The sequence below is a fragment of the Mustelus asterias genome, chromosome 26 (genome assembly GCF_964213995.1).
Source record: "Mustelus asterias chromosome 26, sMusAst1.hap1.1, whole genome shotgun sequence".
In the NCBI taxonomy this organism is placed as follows: Eukaryota; Metazoa; Chordata; class Chondrichthyes; order Carcharhiniformes; family Triakidae; genus Mustelus; species Mustelus asterias.
Genome location: NC_135826.1, coordinates 16,905,651 through 16,923,169, shown reverse-complemented (window position 1 = coordinate 16,923,169; position 17,519 = coordinate 16,905,651). Strand labels below are relative to the sequence as shown.

General features: G+C 45.9%; 1 protein-coding gene across 1 annotated transcript in view; it reads right to left on the bottom strand.

Moving 5' to 3' along the window:
- Positions 1-17,290, bottom strand: part of LOC144479728 (cyclic AMP-responsive element-binding protein 3-like protein 3) — a 51,153-nt gene extending 33,863 nt beyond the window's left edge. Inside the window, exons 1-3 of the mRNA XM_078198760.1 lie at positions 17,157-17,290; positions 4,482-4,628; positions 3,755-4,043 (exon numbers count right to left, since the gene is read on the bottom strand). Coding sequence (XP_078054886.1) covers positions 3,755-4,043; positions 4,482-4,628; positions 17,157-17,213 — 493 coding nt within the window. The 5' untranslated portion in view covers positions 17,214-17,290. The remainder of the gene's footprint in view (positions 1-3,754; positions 4,044-4,481; positions 4,629-17,156) is intronic.
- Between the last annotated feature and the right edge of the window lie 229 nt (positions 17,291-17,519).

Here is a 17,519-nt window from a genome sequence, read left to right as displayed (position 1 = left end):
GGTGCATAGGTGGAGGGATTAGCGGGGTAGATATGTGGGGATACGGGGATAGGGCCTGGGTGGGATTGTTGTAGGTGCAGACTCGATGGGCCGGATGACCTCCTTCTGCACTGTAGAGATTCTATGATTCTATAACCTATAGAACTGAGGATCCAGAGTTGGAAGGTGGAATTAAGCTGGATAACTGTTTTCCAGCTGGCACAGGTATGATGGGCTGAATGGCCTCCTTCTGTGCTTCTGTTTCCATGTTTCTACCTTTAATCTTCTGCATAACTTCTGTAAATCTGACTGAATTCCAATTACCATCACTGATACCCCTTCCAGCTGCTCACCTTCATTCCCCAAAACTAAATCCAAAGCTGCCCCTTTTTTGTTGGGTTTTCTGTATACTGGCTAAAACTGGCCTCAGGTGGATTGTACCTGTGGTGGGCTAGCATAGACACAGTGGCCTGAATGGCTTCCTTCTGTGCTGTAATCATTTTATGATTCCATAATTCATTGAAGAATTGGCAGTAGCGCAGGCCCAATGGGCTGAATGGCCTCTTGTGCTACAGCTTCTGTGACTCCAGAACAAAATAATCAAATCATAAAAACTAGAATCAATATTCCTCACTGATTTCTGTATTTTTTTATGAGACTCCTTCCATGCTTCAATCTGGGTGGAAGCATTGAAATGTATATCTGCTGCCCCCTAATGGTTATCCTGAGGTAAGGTAGATTTACAGGATATTGGTCACCTTGAGCCCGATTTTACCATTGCGCCTGTTTTCGGGCGCGAAAACATGGTAAAGTCGGGTGAGAGGCCATTAACGCGATCTGCACCCATGTCCGCGCAGTTGGCCACTTTACCGAGACCCGGGAATGGCCACGATCCGATTCACGCCCAAAACGGGCGCAGTGGCGATTTAAATGCATTTGCATGTGTTTCAATTGAATTAATGAACTGCCCGCCCAACTTTATCAGCATTTCCCCCTTTACCATCGTGTTCGCCAATCCAGAATCGCGCCAAAATGAACCTGCTGAATAAAAGTCTGTTTCGGGTGCCCAGCTGCTGAAGAGGCGAGTTCAGAGCTTCCAACGGCTCTCTGACTCAGATCAGTGGTGGAGGGGGGGAGGGGGGGTGGTAGCGGGTCAGATCATTCTCTGGTTGGGCGGGGAGGAGGGGACTGATGCCAGATCTTTGCCTGGTTGGCAGGGGGAGCCGGGGGGGAAGGGCCGGTCGTTGTCTGGTTGGGAGCTGGGAGGGCCAATCGTTGTCTGGTGAGGGGAGGAGTGAGGCGGGTCAGATCATTCTCTGGTGAGGGGGTGGGGAGGGAGGTGGAGCTGGTCAGATGTTCCTCTGGGGGGGGAGGCGGGGGAGTGAGGCCAGATCATTCTCTGGTTGGGGGGGGTGGGGGAATGAGGTCGGATCATTCTCGGGGGGGGCGGGGGGGAGGAATGAGGTTGGATCATTCTCTGGGGGGTGGGAGTGAGGCCAGGTCATTCTCTGAGGGTGAGGGGGGGAGTGAGGCCAGATCATTCTCTCGGGGGGAGAGGTAGAGGAGGAAGGCGGGTAAGATGTATCTCTGGTGGGGGTGGGGGGAGGCCCGATCGTTCACTGGTGGCGGAGGGGTGGGAGTGGGCGGATGGATCTCTGGCAGGGGGGGGGGGGTTCCGCTGCCACTCTGCAGGCGATCGTGGGGGGGGAAGGGGGAGGGGGGTCGCAATCAGTCTGGGTAGCGGGGGAGTGGGTGGATAAGGGGGACAGTGATGTCTGTGGGGGCCATCGCTCCCGCTTTTTGCTCCCGGGCTGCTTTCTCTGCTTTCTGCGGCTCGGGAGCGATCTGACACGGGCGCGCTTTTCCAAATTTTTTTCTAACTGCGCATGCGCAGTTCAGAGCTCCGATCAGACCAGCAGTGTTTCAGGCACACTAAGTCCCGCCCACAGCGCGAATAGGACCCACAATTTATTTTTCAGGGTGAGAGCGTATGGGGGGCGCCTGAAAGCAGATCTCCAAGTCGGATCTGAATTGTGCCCAGATTCAGCACCTAGAATGAAAATGGTCAAATCAGGGCCCCTTGAGTTCAATTGCTCTGAATACTTCAGATGTTTTTTCCACACTCTGTATATAAGCAAAATCAGGAGCAGCTCTCCTCAATGCCTTTCACAACCTCAGAATGTCCCACCATTCACTACAGCCAATGGAACACTTTAGAACAGTAATCCTTGTTGTAATGTAGGAAACATAGCAGCCAAATTGTGCACACAAGCTCCCACAAGCAGCAATCAGATCATGGGCGATGTCAGTAGAGGTAGAAATATTTTCTGGACATCAGAGCACAGAGAGAACTCCACCATTTCTTCACGTGGTTAGCACTGCTGCCTCACAGCACCAGAGATCCAGGTTCAATTCCAGCCTCAGGTGACTGTGTGTAGTTTGCACGTTCTCCCCGTGTCTGTGTGGGTTTCCTCCCGGTGCTCCGGTTTCCTCCCAAAGTCCAAAGATGTGCGAGTTAGGTTGGTTGGCCATGCTAAATTGCCCCTTAGAGTCAGGGGGACTAACAGGGTAAATACGTGGGATTATGGGGCGAGGGCCTGGGTGGGATTGTAAAGTTTATTTATTAGTCACAAGTGAGGCTCACATTAACACTGCAATGAAGTTACTATGAAAATCCCCTAGTTGCCACACTTCAACGCCTGTTCAGGTACACTGAGGGAGAATTTAGCATGGCCAATGAACCGAACCAGCACGTCTTTCAGATTGTGGGAGGAAACCGGAGGACCCGGAGGAAGCCCACGCAGACACGGAGAACATGCAGACTCCGCACAGACACTGACCCAAGCCGGGAATCAAACTTGGTCCCTAGCGCTGTGAGGCAGCAGTGCTAACCACTGTGCCACTGATTGTTGTCGGTGCAGGCTCGATGGGCCGAATGGCCTCCTTCTGCACTGTAGGGATTCTATGATTCTAAATAGGGCCATGAGATTTATTACATCCACCTGATAGGGCAGACAGGACATTTAAGGTTTCACTCAAAAGACAGTCAAAGATTTGACAGTGCAGCTTTCCCCTCAACACTACACTGGAGTGTGAGTCCAGCATATGTGCTCGAGCTTTGAATGAGTTCCTGACTCAGAGCGAGATTGCTACCATAGTCCTGGATAACACCTTCTGCTGCCAGGAGATGGCTGTTGTCCCTATAATCCATTGTGTAGAGCACTTTGGTTAATTGCAAAGTCATAAGACAACATGAGCATTAAGTTCCCAGCTTTGAGTCTTGGTCAGAAATCCCCTACCCCCGCCAACAATAGCAGTTGGGCACAACAGTTGGGTTTGTTCCTTCTTAACTTGGGAGGGGAGATCAGCCAGGATGGTCACTCCTAACTGCCATCCAGTGAGATCTGCTGGGAAGTCTGGATGTGGCGATGACAGGGATCAGGTTTCTCTGTGAGGCCCACCACAGTGAAACAGCCTCTGGATATCTCCCTGAACTCAAGCATGAAGTACAATCCTTTGAGTCAGGTGCTGAAGAATTCTCAGGATCTTCAGGAGTGAAGTTATGTGGCATGGGGAAATTATTTTAAAGAATTAATAAGTTGCACAGAAAGAGTTCCATGTTTGACGCTGTGTGATTACTTTTTTGAGTTAAAATGTTGAGTGTGCTGCATTCTCACAGGCATTAGAACTGATTGCAGGGAAATTCCTGTTCATGCCTCTTCTATTCACTTCAACTCCGAGAAGCCTGTGGTTAGAGGGAAGCACAGATTCTTACCGAAACCAATGGAGATCTCCGCATCTGGATTATCTGCCTCTGGGACTCCCTGACCAGTAGGCCAGCAGCTGGACTCTGGTCCAGTGTGAAAGGTTGTCTTGGCGCACCCCACTTCAATGTTCCCGGGGCTGTTGGTTGGCACGCAGTGCTGGGGACTATCCAGCTGGTCAGAGAGGTGGTCTTCAGATATCCCACTGTCACTGCCAGCCGAGGACCAGAGCGGGGAGGCAGGTACAGCTTCACCTAGGATCGAAGACAGAAACTCCTCGTTGCTGCTACCACCGTGGATCTGAGGGGCAACAAAAGAGGCTTGGGTTAGTGACAGCTTGAAAGAATTCTACCAATTCTTTACCAACTGAAACTAGGGAGGGTCCTGTGGGGTTACAGTGCTCTGCACTCTATGTGTGTGATGACAATTGATGCACTGTGAGGGTGATTCAGGATTATGATATCCTGTATGTGTGAGGGCGATACAGAGTTATGATTGCCCTGTGTGGGAGTGTTGAATTGGGGCTATATTGCCCTGTGTGGCATTGAGTTAGGGCTATGATTCCCTGCGTAGGCGTGACTCTGGGTTACGATGCCCTGTTTGAGTATTATTCTGAGTTACTGTGCCCCGTAGGTGTGGGAGTGAGTATGGGTTACGATGCCCTGTGTGTGCATGGTTGACTCTGTAATTATATATTCCATGCATGCGGGGGTGTCTTGACATTTTGATGCTGCTTACACTCGGCTGTGCCATCCCCCAGCTCTCTGCACTCCCCCTGCCACCTGCATGGAAGCCCTCATGGCGAAGAATCCCATCCTGTTGGTCAAACAGTAGATCCAGGAGCTCCACACTGTCCAGATCATGAGGCAGGGCATCTGCTGGCATCTATGGAAGGTAAAAAATACACAATCTTTAACCTCAAGTCCAAAGGAACAGGAACAGAAATTAGCCCGGTGGAGTGGTTTCCACAGGTAGTCAATAAAAGATTTTCATAAAGCCAGCCTCTGCAGCAGGGTAAATACGCCACATTCCCGGCCCCACACTGAGACTTAATCCCCACATTGGAGATTTCCACCCTTCGAGTTGAGTGTAACAATGCCCTTCTGTCATTGTGCTGTGCTGTTCCTGATACACTGTACACCACTCTGCTGGGGTAAACCAATTCCTGCTCTCCATGTCCATTTCGAGCTGATCTTCATGCTGCAGAAACCATGGACCCTCCTGTCTCACCAAGTCGGATCGGTACTGCACCTGGGGTTGGGGAGTACAAGGGTCTCCTTCGCACCCCAGTGCCACAAACCAGTGTCTAGTTGGACAACGCTGTGCTGCAGGGCTTCTGCAGCCACTCCAACAAAGGTCGGAAGTTTGACCTGGGGTGCAGTGTGAGGTGAGGCTGGGTGGGGGCAGGGGAGCCTGATGAGGACAAGGGGGGGCAACATGGAAGGAGGGCTGTGCAATGAAGGCGGGGGGTGGGGGGCGGAGGCAAGGGCTCATGATGGCAGACAGAGGGGCAGGGAGGTGAATGAAGAAGATGAATAATGGAAGGAAGAGGGGAGACCAAGGGAGGGAAGCTGAACCCCAACAAGCAAACAAGGGGGTCAAAGGGATATCACATCATTTACTGGAAGGGATGGAGTGGATAGACGTCCAAGTGGGGCATTGGCACTTGCAAGTTATGGGTTTTGGGGCGAGGGTGATTGAACTGAGGAACAGACTTCTTTTTGAGGCTGCCAGCCTTTTTCCTCTGAGTTGCTGACATCCATGGCAAGGTCTGGTGAAGACAGGTGGGCTGGAGAGAATGATATGAGTGTGCTGGACTGGTTTTTAACTATGGTGCTGGGACCTTTGAATTCACCAGTTGGATGGGATGAATCAACTGCTGGCCCATCAGGAGAAATAGAGGGGAACTCACCTAATTAACGAGATTCCATGCACAGGAACTGGAGCAGGATCTCATATTCTGGCCAGTGGGAAAGGGGCCCCTGGGGCCACCCGCCACCACACATTCTCACAAACAGGAAATTCTACCCACAGACTTAAGATGGTCACCGCAAATTACCTGCAATGTTTACAACTGCAAGTTGATCAGTTGTTCTTCCTAGCTCATCATAGGGAAGAGTGAACCATTCAGAAGTGATGGATTGAACTTTAAAAAGTCGATCGCTTAGGCCACAACACAATAGCCAAGGTCTGTCCAGACATGAGCCAATCAATTACCTTCTGTGGAATGCTCAAAACATTATGGAGAGAAGCCATGTGATTGAGATCACACTTTTGAAATGTCTTTTGTTATAAAGCCCTGCTTCCTTTCGAGTAGTCTAGAAAAAGAATACCTGAAAGCAGCACAAGACTGCTTGCCTTGCTCTTTCTCTTTCTGATAAAGGGAACTCTGCTTGCTTATATCATACTGAGGAGAACAGACCCAGAAATTCTAAAGAAGAGTTCAAATCCCAAAGCAGCATTCCCAGGAAAAAAGCAAGGACTACCATTTAAAGAACTACCTCAAGCAACGAACAACAGTGAAGGACTTATAATCAGTGAAATGTTTGCCTTTTATTGTTGAATCATGATTTGGCTAACTTGATTTGTAACTTGTAATTTTGACTGCTTGTGTGAGTGCACCGTGAGTAGGGATGTGTTTACTTTTAAATAAACTTTTTAGTATCTTTATCTGAGTAGGTTTTTAGCACAAACTAACTAGCCCCCTATTGGTTTAAACTCAAGGAAGTTTGTCTGACTGACTTATTTGCAATCAGCACATAAATAGTTAAGTACATACACTGAATTGGCACATTCAGCGGCACAGTGGTTAGCACTGCTGCTTCACAGCGCCAGGGACCCAGGTTCGATTCCAGGCTTGGGTCACTGTCTGTGCGGAGTCTACATGTTCTCCCCGTGTCTGTGTAGGTTTCCTCCGGGTGCTCCGGTTTCCTTCCACAGTCCAAAAGACGTGCTGATTAGGCGCACTGGCCATGCTAAATTCTCCCTCAGTGTTACCCGAACAGACACCGGAGTGTGGTGACTAGGGGATTTTCACAGTAACTTCATTGCAGTGTTAATGTAAGCCTGCTTGTGACACTAATAAATTAACTTAAACTTTTAAAATTCAGTAAACCCTGTTACGATCAACCGAGGAGTAACAAAAAAGGGGTAATTCTTGCAACCATCCTAATCTGGTCGCAAGAATATATCAATAGAGAACAATATGCAGCATTTCATACATATATTATGATTTATTGTGATTAGCTTAATTTCCTGTCATAATGATGGTGAAACTATCAGTGTTCATTGTCATTACTCCACTGAAACTGACAGCAACTGCGAGAGTTCAGGCATGCATGGAGTGACACAGTTAGAAGTTTAACAACACCAGGTTAAAGTCCAACAGGTTTATTTGGTAGCAAAAGCCACACAAGCTTTCGGAGCCTTAAGCTCCTTCTTCAGGTAAGTGGGAATTCTGTTCACAAACAGGGCATATAAAGACACAGACTCAATTTACAGAATAATGGTTGGAATGCGAATCCTCACAGCTAATCAAATCTTAAAGGTACAAACAATGTGAGTGGAGAGTGGAGTGGAGCATCATGAGGTTATCCGTGGGCTTGCGGTACAGTGAGGTACTGAGGTGACCGTCCTTAATGGAGATGCGTGTGTCCAAGAATGCAACCGATTCCGGAGAGTAGTCCATGGTGAGTCTGATGGTGGGATGGAACTTGTTGATGTCATCATATAGTTGTTTCAGTGATTGTTCACCATGAGTCCAAAGGAAGAAAATGTCATCGATGTACCGAGTGTATAGCATCGGTTAACCTCACGATTCTCCACTTCTCCAGCTTCCACCCTAAACACGTTAAAGAAGCCATCCCCTACGGACAAGATCTCCGGATACACAGGATCTGCTCGGATGAGGAGGATCGCAACAGACACCTCCAGACGCTGAAAGATGCCCTCATAAGAACAGGATATGGCGCTCGACTCATCGATCGACAGTTCCAACGCGCCACAGCGAAAAACCGCACCAACCTCCTCAGAAGACAAACACGGGACACGGTGGACAGAGTACCCTTCGTTGTCCAGTACTTCCCCAGAGCGGAGAAGCTACGGCATCTCCTCCGGAGCCTTCAACATGTCATTGATGAAGACGAACATCTTGCCAAGGCCATCCCCACACCCCCACTTCTTGCCTTCAAACAACCGCACAACCTCAAACAGACCATTGTCCGCAGCAAACTACCCAGCCTTCAGGAGAACAGTGACCACGACACCACACAACCCTGCCACAGCAACCTCTGCAAGACCTGCCGGATCATCGACACAGATGCCATCATCTCACGTGAGAACACCATCCACCAGGTACACGGTACATACTCTTGCAACTCGGCCAACGTTGTCTACCTGATACGCTGCAGGAAAGGATGTCCCGAGGCATGGTACATTGGGGAAACCATGCAGACGCTGCGACAACGGATGAATGAACACCGCTCAACAATCACCAGGCAAGACTGTTCTCTTCCTGTTGGGGAGCACTTCAGCGGTCACAGGCTTTCAGCCTCTGATATTCGGGTAAGCGTTCTCCAAGGCAGCCGTCACGACACATGACAGCGCAGAGTCGCTGAGCAGAAACTGATAGCCAAGTTCCGCACACATGAGGACGGCTTCAACCGGGATATTGGGTTCATGTCACACTCTCTGTAACCCCCACAGCTTGCCTGGACCTGCAGAATCTCACTGGCTCTCCTGTCTGGAGACAATACACATCTCTTTAACCTGTCTTAATGCTCTCTCCACTCACATTGTTTGTACCTTTAAGACTTGATTAGCTGTAAGGATTCGCATTCCAACCATTATTCTGTAAATTGAGTTTGTGTCTTTATATGCCCTGTTTGTGAACAGAATTCCCACTCACCTGAAGAAGGAGCTTAAGGCTCCGAAAGCTTGTGTGGCTTTTGCTACCAAATAAACCTGTTGGACTTTAACCTGGTGTTGTTAAACTTACTGTGTTTACCCCAGTCCAACGCCGGCATCTCCACATCGTAACACAGTTAGCCAGAATTTGCTGCCAGTGAATCTACAATCCTCGATAGAATGCATTATGGAGGTTTCCACAGACTGAAATCCACATTGTATCATGAACTGACACTGTTCACCTCGTACCTTTTGAGTGAGGTGGAACTGGATTTTAACAGTGTAATAGCTTCACCATTACTGCTAAACTCCCTGAGAAGCTTATGTTATAGAATCATAGAAACCCTACAGTACAGAAAGAGGTCATTCGGCCCATCGAGTCTGCACCGACCACAATCCCACCCAGGCCCTACCCCCATATCCCTACATATTTACCCACTAATCCCTCTAACCTACGCATCTCAGGACACTAAGGGCAATTTTTTTTTAGCATGGCCAATCAACCTAACCCGCACATCTTTGGCCTGTGGGAGGAAACCGGAGCACCCAGAGGAAACCCACGCAGACACGAGGAGAATGTGCAAACTCCACACAGACAGTGACCCAAGACGGGAATCGAACCCAGGTCCCTGGAGCTGTGGAGCAGCAGTGCTAACCACTGTGCTACCGTGCCGCCCATATTTATGGAACATCGTGACGAGACAGAGTACAGGAATGAGATGGCCAATCTGGTGAACTGGTGCAGCGACAATAATCTCTCCCTCAATGTCAACAAAACGAAGGAGATTGTCATTGACTTCAGGAAGCGCAATGGAGAACATGCCCCTGTCTACATCAACGGGGTCGAAGTAGAAATGGTCGAAAGCTTCAAGTTTTTAGGTGTCCAGATCACCAACAACCTGTCCTGGTGCCCCCATGCCAACACTATAGTTAAGAAAGTCCACCAACGCCTCTACTTTCTCAGAAGACTAAGGAAATTTGGCATGTCAGGTACAACTCTCACCAACTTTTACAGATGCATCTAGAAAGCATTCTTTCTGGTTGTATCACAGCTTGGTGCAGCTCCTGCTCTGCCCAAGACCGCAAGGAACTACAAAAGGTGGTGAAAGTAGCCAAATCCATCACACAAACCAGCCTCCCATCCATTGACTCTGTCTACACTTCCCGCTGCCTCGCTAAAGCAGCTAGCATAATTAAGGACCCCACGCACATCGGACATTCTCTCTTCCACCAGCTTCTGTCAGGAAAAAGATACAAAAGTCTGAGGTCACGTACCAACCGACTCAAGAACAGCTTCTTCCCTGCTGCCATCAGACACTTGAATGGACCTACCTCACATTAAGTTGATCTTTCTCTACACCCTAGCTATGTCTGTAACACTACATTCTGCACTTTTTCATTTCCTTCTCTATGAATGGTATGCTTTGTCTGTATAGCGTGCAAGAAACAATACTTTTCACTGTATACTAATACATGTGACAATAATAAATCAAATCAAATCAACTTTCTCCACAATGATAAAAATACCCCAAACTTTTAAAAACATGTTTTATCTTTTTTTAACAAAGCTGCTTACTTATATTTTAGCTTCTATCTTGATACAGAGAGCACTAAATTTTTGTGCGCAGCTTTCTTTGAGGTCAGCGATGAGCTCCCATGTTTCATTACTGATGCCAAAATCCAGGCTAATATCATTTAGACAGATTGTCTTATTGTGACTACTTTTATGACAGAAATGTGAATGATATGTTCCATAATATAAATAAATGATAGAAAATTAAAATAATGTTGGAGTAATGTATGAGAGTGTCAGAGCTACAGGTCAATTAGATGTTAAAGTCAGAGGTATATTGAAATACCTCACACAGATTTGAATATATTTGTGGATCACTGGAATAAATTTGCATATGATTAAGCATGGGAGCTAAACCTTACAAAAAGTTTGTCGTACTAAGTGTTGATGACACATTATATGGAAGTTTTTTTTAGTGTGGCTTTTACAATACTTGTAAATAATACATTTCACCATTACCACTTGTCATAAACTGAGTCATTTTGGCACAATATAATGGTACAGAAACTAATAAACAAATAAACTCAATGGCTGGAATTATATAACAATTAGAATTATATAACAATTTTAAAAACAAGTTAACAAGTCTTAAATACAAAATTTATATTCATATGAAAGGCAGCTTATCTTTCAGCTTTTAACTGCTGTGCTGTAAGCAATATATTGATATTATGCATTGCTCCCAGCTACTCTATAATGTTCTAATCAAGAGTCATAACCAAAATAAACAAGCTTTTGGATTTGAAAATGAAGGCTAAGAAAGATAAACAGTTATTGGGAAAGAATGGGAGTAGGAATCAATGTGATAAGCTTTGACTGCTACACTATGAGGAATCAGTGTGAGAACGGAGTATTTGGAGCTAAAGAAAAGAACCTTTCACCTCCTCAGATCATCACAAAACACTTCACGGCCAATGAAATACTTTTGAAACCAATTTGAGTACAGCAAGGTCCCCAAACACCAAGTGATAGAGTCATAGAGCTATAAGGCACGGAAACAGGCCCTTCAGCCCAACCAGTCCATACTGACCATAATGCCCTCCCGGCTAGTCCCAATTGCCATGTTTGATCCCTATCCCTCTAATCCTTTCCCATCCATGTACTTATCCAAATGCGTTTTAAATGTTGCTATTGAACTTGCCTCAATCACTTTCTCTGGCAGCTCATTCCGTATACGCACCACTCTCTGTGTGAAGAAGTTGCTCCTCAGCTCCCTTTTATAAATCTTTCCTCTCTCACCTTAACCCTATGCCCTCTAGTTTTCAATTCCCCAACTTTGGGAAAAAGACAATATACGTTGTATACATTTCAATAAGGTCACCCCTCATTCTCCTACGTTTCAAGGAATAAAGCCCTAGCCTGGCCAACCGCTCCCTATAACTCAGGTCCACTAGTCCTGGCAGCATCCTCGAAAATCTTCTCTTCACTCTTTCCAGTTTATCAATGTCTTTCCGATAATAGGGTGACCAAAACTGTACACAATACTCCAAGTGTGGCTTCTCCAACAGTTTATACAACTGTATTATAATGTCCCAATTCCCATACTTAATGCCCTAACTGATGGAGGCCAGTGTGTTAAACACCTTCTTCACAACTCTGTCTACCTGTGATGCCGCTTTCAACAAACTATGTACTTATACTCCGAGGTCCCTCTGTTCCTCAATATTCCCCAGGGCTCTACTACTCACTGTATCCGATCAAATCATCTATTTTTTGCTGTTAGTTGAGGGATAATCATTTGCCAAGACTAGAGTGGCCACTAGCGAACCTCCAGAATACTGGACACTTCCAGCCAACCCCTGCGTTACCTTTCTCCCAGGATGGGAGCACTTTAAGATCAAAACTCTAGTTGCTCCATCCCTGTACACAAATCAGGGTCAGAGTTGGGGAGGCACTTCTGCTGGGCATGCAGCGGAATGGTAGTGACAGCAAGGACAGCACAGGGACCAAGAGTGAGACCAGGGCCAGGTGGATGGGGCCAGGAGCCAGGGAGTTTATAAGTCACCTTGAGAATTGTGCACACCCAGCTCATTGGTTATCAGGGAAATCACACACACCAATGTGTGATTAAACAACTGTGGGTCTTTTTTTAAAAATAAAATACAAGACACAGATAGCGACTATCCAGTATAAAACTGAATCAATGGCATCCCCAGCCAGGACTCTGGGGAGAATTTCCCTGCTCTCCTTTGAAATAGTTCCATGAAACTGTTTACATCACCTAAGAAGGAACGCAGGGCCTTGGTTTAACATATTAGACATCATAAAATGGTTACAGAAGGAGGCCATTTGACTATCTGAGTCAAAGCCAGCTCAGCTAGTCCCACTCCCCTGTCTTTACCCTTAGCTCTGCATTTATTTTCTCTTCAGATAATTCCCTTTTGAAAGCCACAATTGAATCTGTCTCCACCACACACTCTGACAGTACATTCCAGATCCTAATCACTGTGTGAAAAAGGATTTCCTTGGGTACAGCCGGTCCTTTTCCCAATTCCCTTAAGTCAGTGTCTTCTGGCTTTCACCCCTTCCACCAATGGGAACAGGTTCTCTCCAGACCCCTAATGATTTTGAACATCTCTGTCAAATCTTCTCTCAACCTCTCGAAGGAGAAAAATCCCAATTTCTCCAATCTATCTACATAATGTTTTGATTTGATTTTATTATTGTCACACATATTAGTATACAGTGCAAAGTATTGTTTCTTGCACGCTATACAGGCAAAGCATATCTTTCATAGAGAAGGAAATGAGGGAATGCAGAATGTAGAATCTCAGTCTTAGGCTGGTTTGCGTGATGGATTGGGCTTCATTCTCAACCTTTTGTAGTTTCTTGCGGTCTTGGGCAGAGCAGGAGCCATATCAAGCTGTGATACATTCAGAAAGAATGCTTTCTATGGTGCATCCGTAAAAATTCATGAGTCATAGCTGACATGCCAAATTTCCTTAGTCTTCTGAGAAACTGAAATCCCTCATCTCTGAAGCCATTCTTGTAAGTCTTTTCTGCATCCTCTCTAAAACCTATCCAAAAGACAGCATATCTGAGTGTCACAACCCCCTCCCTAGATTTTGCATTCAAGTCTCTGAGGTGGGTACTTGAACCCATGGTCTTCTAACTCAATGGCTGGACTGTTGCCCATTGAGCTACAGTTAAGCAAAATAAAAAGGAAAAAAGAAAATCACCAAAAAATTATGATTCTACAATGCTCCTCATAATAAGATTGACAGGGGCCACTTTAGTGAAAGGGAAGAAGTAAATGAGATTGGGGAGGGCTAAAGAATGGTCAAAGAAAAAGGTTTAAGCAAAGAAGGTGGCAGGGTGGAGGGATTTTGAGATGGAGTTTCAGTGGTATAAAGAACTGTCCTTAACATGGAACAGAGCAAACATTGAGTAAACTGATGTCTAAGGAGAGAAGGGTCAGAGATACACAGCACCAGGGGATCGCAGCTAAGGTATGGCAAATCTGTGGTGGGAGTCAAGCCCAAGGATGGGAATGTCACAGTTGATCTTTGAGGGTAGAGGGAAGAGGTAGACCTTGACAATCAGGTGGTTTAAGGATGGGTGGGGAGGTAGTATTCTCATAAGCAGTAGTTCATGGAAGGGAGAAGTCAATGAAAAAGGACGGCACAGTGGGACATGGTTAGCACTGCTGCCTCACAGTGCCAGGGGCCCGGATTCAATTCCTGCCTCGCGTCACTGTCTATGTGGAATTTGCACATTCTCCCCGTGTCTGCGTGGGTTTCTTCCGAGTGCTCCGGTTTCCTCCCACAGTCCAAAGATGTGCGGGTTAGGTTGATTGGCCATACTAAATTGATCTTAATGTCAGGGATTAGCAGAATAAATATATGGGGTTACGGTAATAGGGCTTGGGTGGGATTGCGGTCGGTGCAGACTCGATGGGCCGAATGGCATCCTTCTGCTCTGTAGGGATTCTATGATTCTAAGAGAGTAATTGAGAAGTGAAGCCCTAAGGTGAAAGAGGATAAGTATGGTCTGAGGCAGCCAATAACCTTGTGATTGGTAAAGGCAGTTTTCATCAATGCAAATTAATGTGCAGCGGAAAATAAGGTGTACCACCCCAATATTAGACAAAACGAAAGGATTTGCTAGTTGCAAAATGACCAAAGACCATCTAATTCACCTTCCATCACCCTAGTCATTGCCAGTTTCAGGAAATAAACCAAAGTCATTCTGATGTATTCACACTGGTAGTCACATGATATACAATAATGGAATTGTTGATTTATTTTAGCAATCTATCTCGTTTAATTAATCCACAAGAGATTTAAACAGGAGGTGAGGAAATCCCAGTGGTGGAGAGCTTTGGAACCTGAGGTCCAAGGTTACCTGTCCCCTCTCAAGCATGCTGCATTAAAACATAGGGCAGAATGTTCCCAAAAACCATCATAATGGCGAGAATAATGGAGTGATCTGCACCTTTGACACCTTGTGAAGAGGAGTAGAAGTTGTCCAGGAGTCTTGTAAGATTCCTGTCTTAGTCAACACTGCCAAAAGCACAATTGCCATTTGTGGGACTTTTCACCTGCTCAAATAGGTACCTAAATAACAACAGTCATCGCACTTGAAATTGGATGTTTGAGAGGGGTGTGATAAACTGCTGTATAAATATGTCTTTCCGCTATTCAGATGTTGGGTGGAGTGAGGTGTTATTAGAAGATTCAGAAAAGCAAAGAAGTAATTATCTTGACAGAGGACACAATTACGATATTTTCGCAGTTTTACAATCTGAGAATTAAATCACCCTGAGAAAAGCAAGCAGTAATCTTGTTATGATTTGCCTGAAAAGTTGAATTTGTAATTCATTCTGAATTGATCTGCCTCATCTTCTAATTATTTTACAAATGAGTAGAAACATGTATTCTGCTTCTGGCATGCCAAGCCAGAACCAGAATCCCTGTGGATTCAGGGTATTAAATGCCAAAGTAATCAAAGCATTAATTTGAAATAGTGCCAAGTCCAGAAGTCTACTACAAACTCCTGTTAAATTTTGAGCTTATGTTTGTTCAAGAATTGCAAATTATCTATTTTTAACAACTCTCAGAATTACAGACGTGCAAACTTCCTCGTCACTGGTTATATTATTGTTCCCAGTTCTTGCGTCCTTATCTGAGTTGGGCGGGGGTGGATGGTGAGCTGATAATAATGCTGAGATCAGATACTCTAACCTCTGTGCCTCAACACCAGGTGAAAGGGCATCCACTTGAGCTGCACTCTTCCCCAACCTGGGTGGGATTCACAATGGTATTGTGAAGCAGGAATTCACCCAGCTGGAGGCTATCACCTGGGACTCACAGGAATTATCATGGAATAGAATCATAGAATCCCTGCTGTGCAGAAAGAGGCCATTTGACCCATCAAGCAAACTCACCTAGGCCCTATCCTATCCCCGTAACCCCACGTATTTACCCTGCTAATCCCCCTGATGCTAAGGGGTAATTTAGCATAGCCAAGCAACCTAACCCGCACATCTTTGGACTATGGGAGGAAACTGGATCACCCGGAGGAAACCCACACAGACGCGGGGAGAACATGCAAACTCCACACAATCACTCAAGGCCGGAATTGAACCCGGGTCCCTGGCGCTGTGAGGCAGTGGTGCTAACCATCATGCCACCATGCCGCCCTAATTAAGGTGGGAGGATTGAGTGAACTGGATCGAAGTTAGTGGGAGGGAAGAGGGATAAGAGAGGCTCAGAGAATTCATGTAGGGTCTGGAGGAACACTCCTGCTCCACTTAGCCTACAATTAAATCTTCAAAACAATGTATAAAGTGTTAATGGTTCTGGACTTCACAGGCCTCAATTTGTGGGACTGGTGTTTAAATGGTGTCAGGGTCAGTATTACGACATTAGACCTTGATTCTCACATTGAGACCCTCCGCTGAAGCACTTTCTCCACAAGCACAGAGTGGCTAAAATGGCAGCAGACACAAACGTGTCAGTGAACACTGGGTAGCGCCCAACTGCCATTTGAACCACTGCCCATATTAACAGCAGGCCCCACATGTCAGTATTTCCATTTTTCAGAAAATAACCATGATAAATTTGCTGCATTCGCATTATAGTATCATAATAAGTTAAAGGTGTTTGCCTAGGCTCAAAAAGAGAACTCTACCTTGTAGATGTGGATTGAAGCCCCAGACCAATGGCGGGATTTTCCAGCCCCTGCCCCTACACACACTCAGCGTGTCTTCCAGCGCAGGGGAGACAGTTCGCCATTGGCTGCTAGTGGGATCTTCCATGTGTTTGGCCTGGTTTGTGGCTGGCGATCCTGCCACAGGGGAGTCTCCTTCGGTAGCACTGGAAGATTCCGCCAGCGGGAAGGGGTGGAAAGTCCCACCAATAGACGCATGAATCTATGCTGATACTGCTGTACAGCACTGAGGGAGGACTGTCTTTAAACTGGGCTCCCACCTGCTTTCTCAAATGGATTTAAATGAAACCACGACTTTATTTAAAGGAAAAATATTCAAGCTCTCAAAATCGGTGATCTGTGTTTCTTTCTCGCTTTTCACCTCTCGTTTACATCCCTCAATGTACATCACTAAAATAGATGATCTGGTCATTATTACATTGCTGTTTGCTGTATACAAGATGGCTGTTGTATTCCTAATGATTACAATAGCAATTGAAATTCAAAAAATACTTCATTGACTGTAAAATGTTTTGGGACATCCTGAGGTTTCGAAATTCACTATATTAATATGAGCCATTTTTAAAAAGTGAATCTCGCAAATGAAATGGACCCCATGTTACTGTAACATCTACAAATGTTTGAATCAGCCACCGAGGTCTCTGCTTGAATCTCTGTCTGAACTTTGTTCTGTTTTAGGGATCGATGTTTGAACAGAGCTGATAAGTAAATTCCAAAATGACTTCATTTATTGAAAAAAACTGTTTAACTCGAAATGAACGTACCTTCCCTCTGACCAGCGCAATTTCCTGAAATTCTCGTGAAATTATTTTTCCTTCCATTTTCCTGTATTTCAGAAACTTTTCACTGCCATTCACTGGTGCGCCCTCTCTGATTTGATCAGTGACTAAGTTGAAGTCGAACAAAGCGAAAATAGCTTTAGTTCTTGCGACATCAGCTGCCCCTCTGATTGGCTGCGGACTGGCTGTTAACAAGGCCAATGTGCAAAGAAAGGCAGTGATTGCTATTAAAATCCCACAAAGGTTGTGGAGAGCACCAGGATGGCCTGTCAGAATTAGCCGTCATATAATGAATAAGGGAGGAGAATAGGAGGGTTCCTCAGCTCTGCTTTTACTGTACCTTAAATC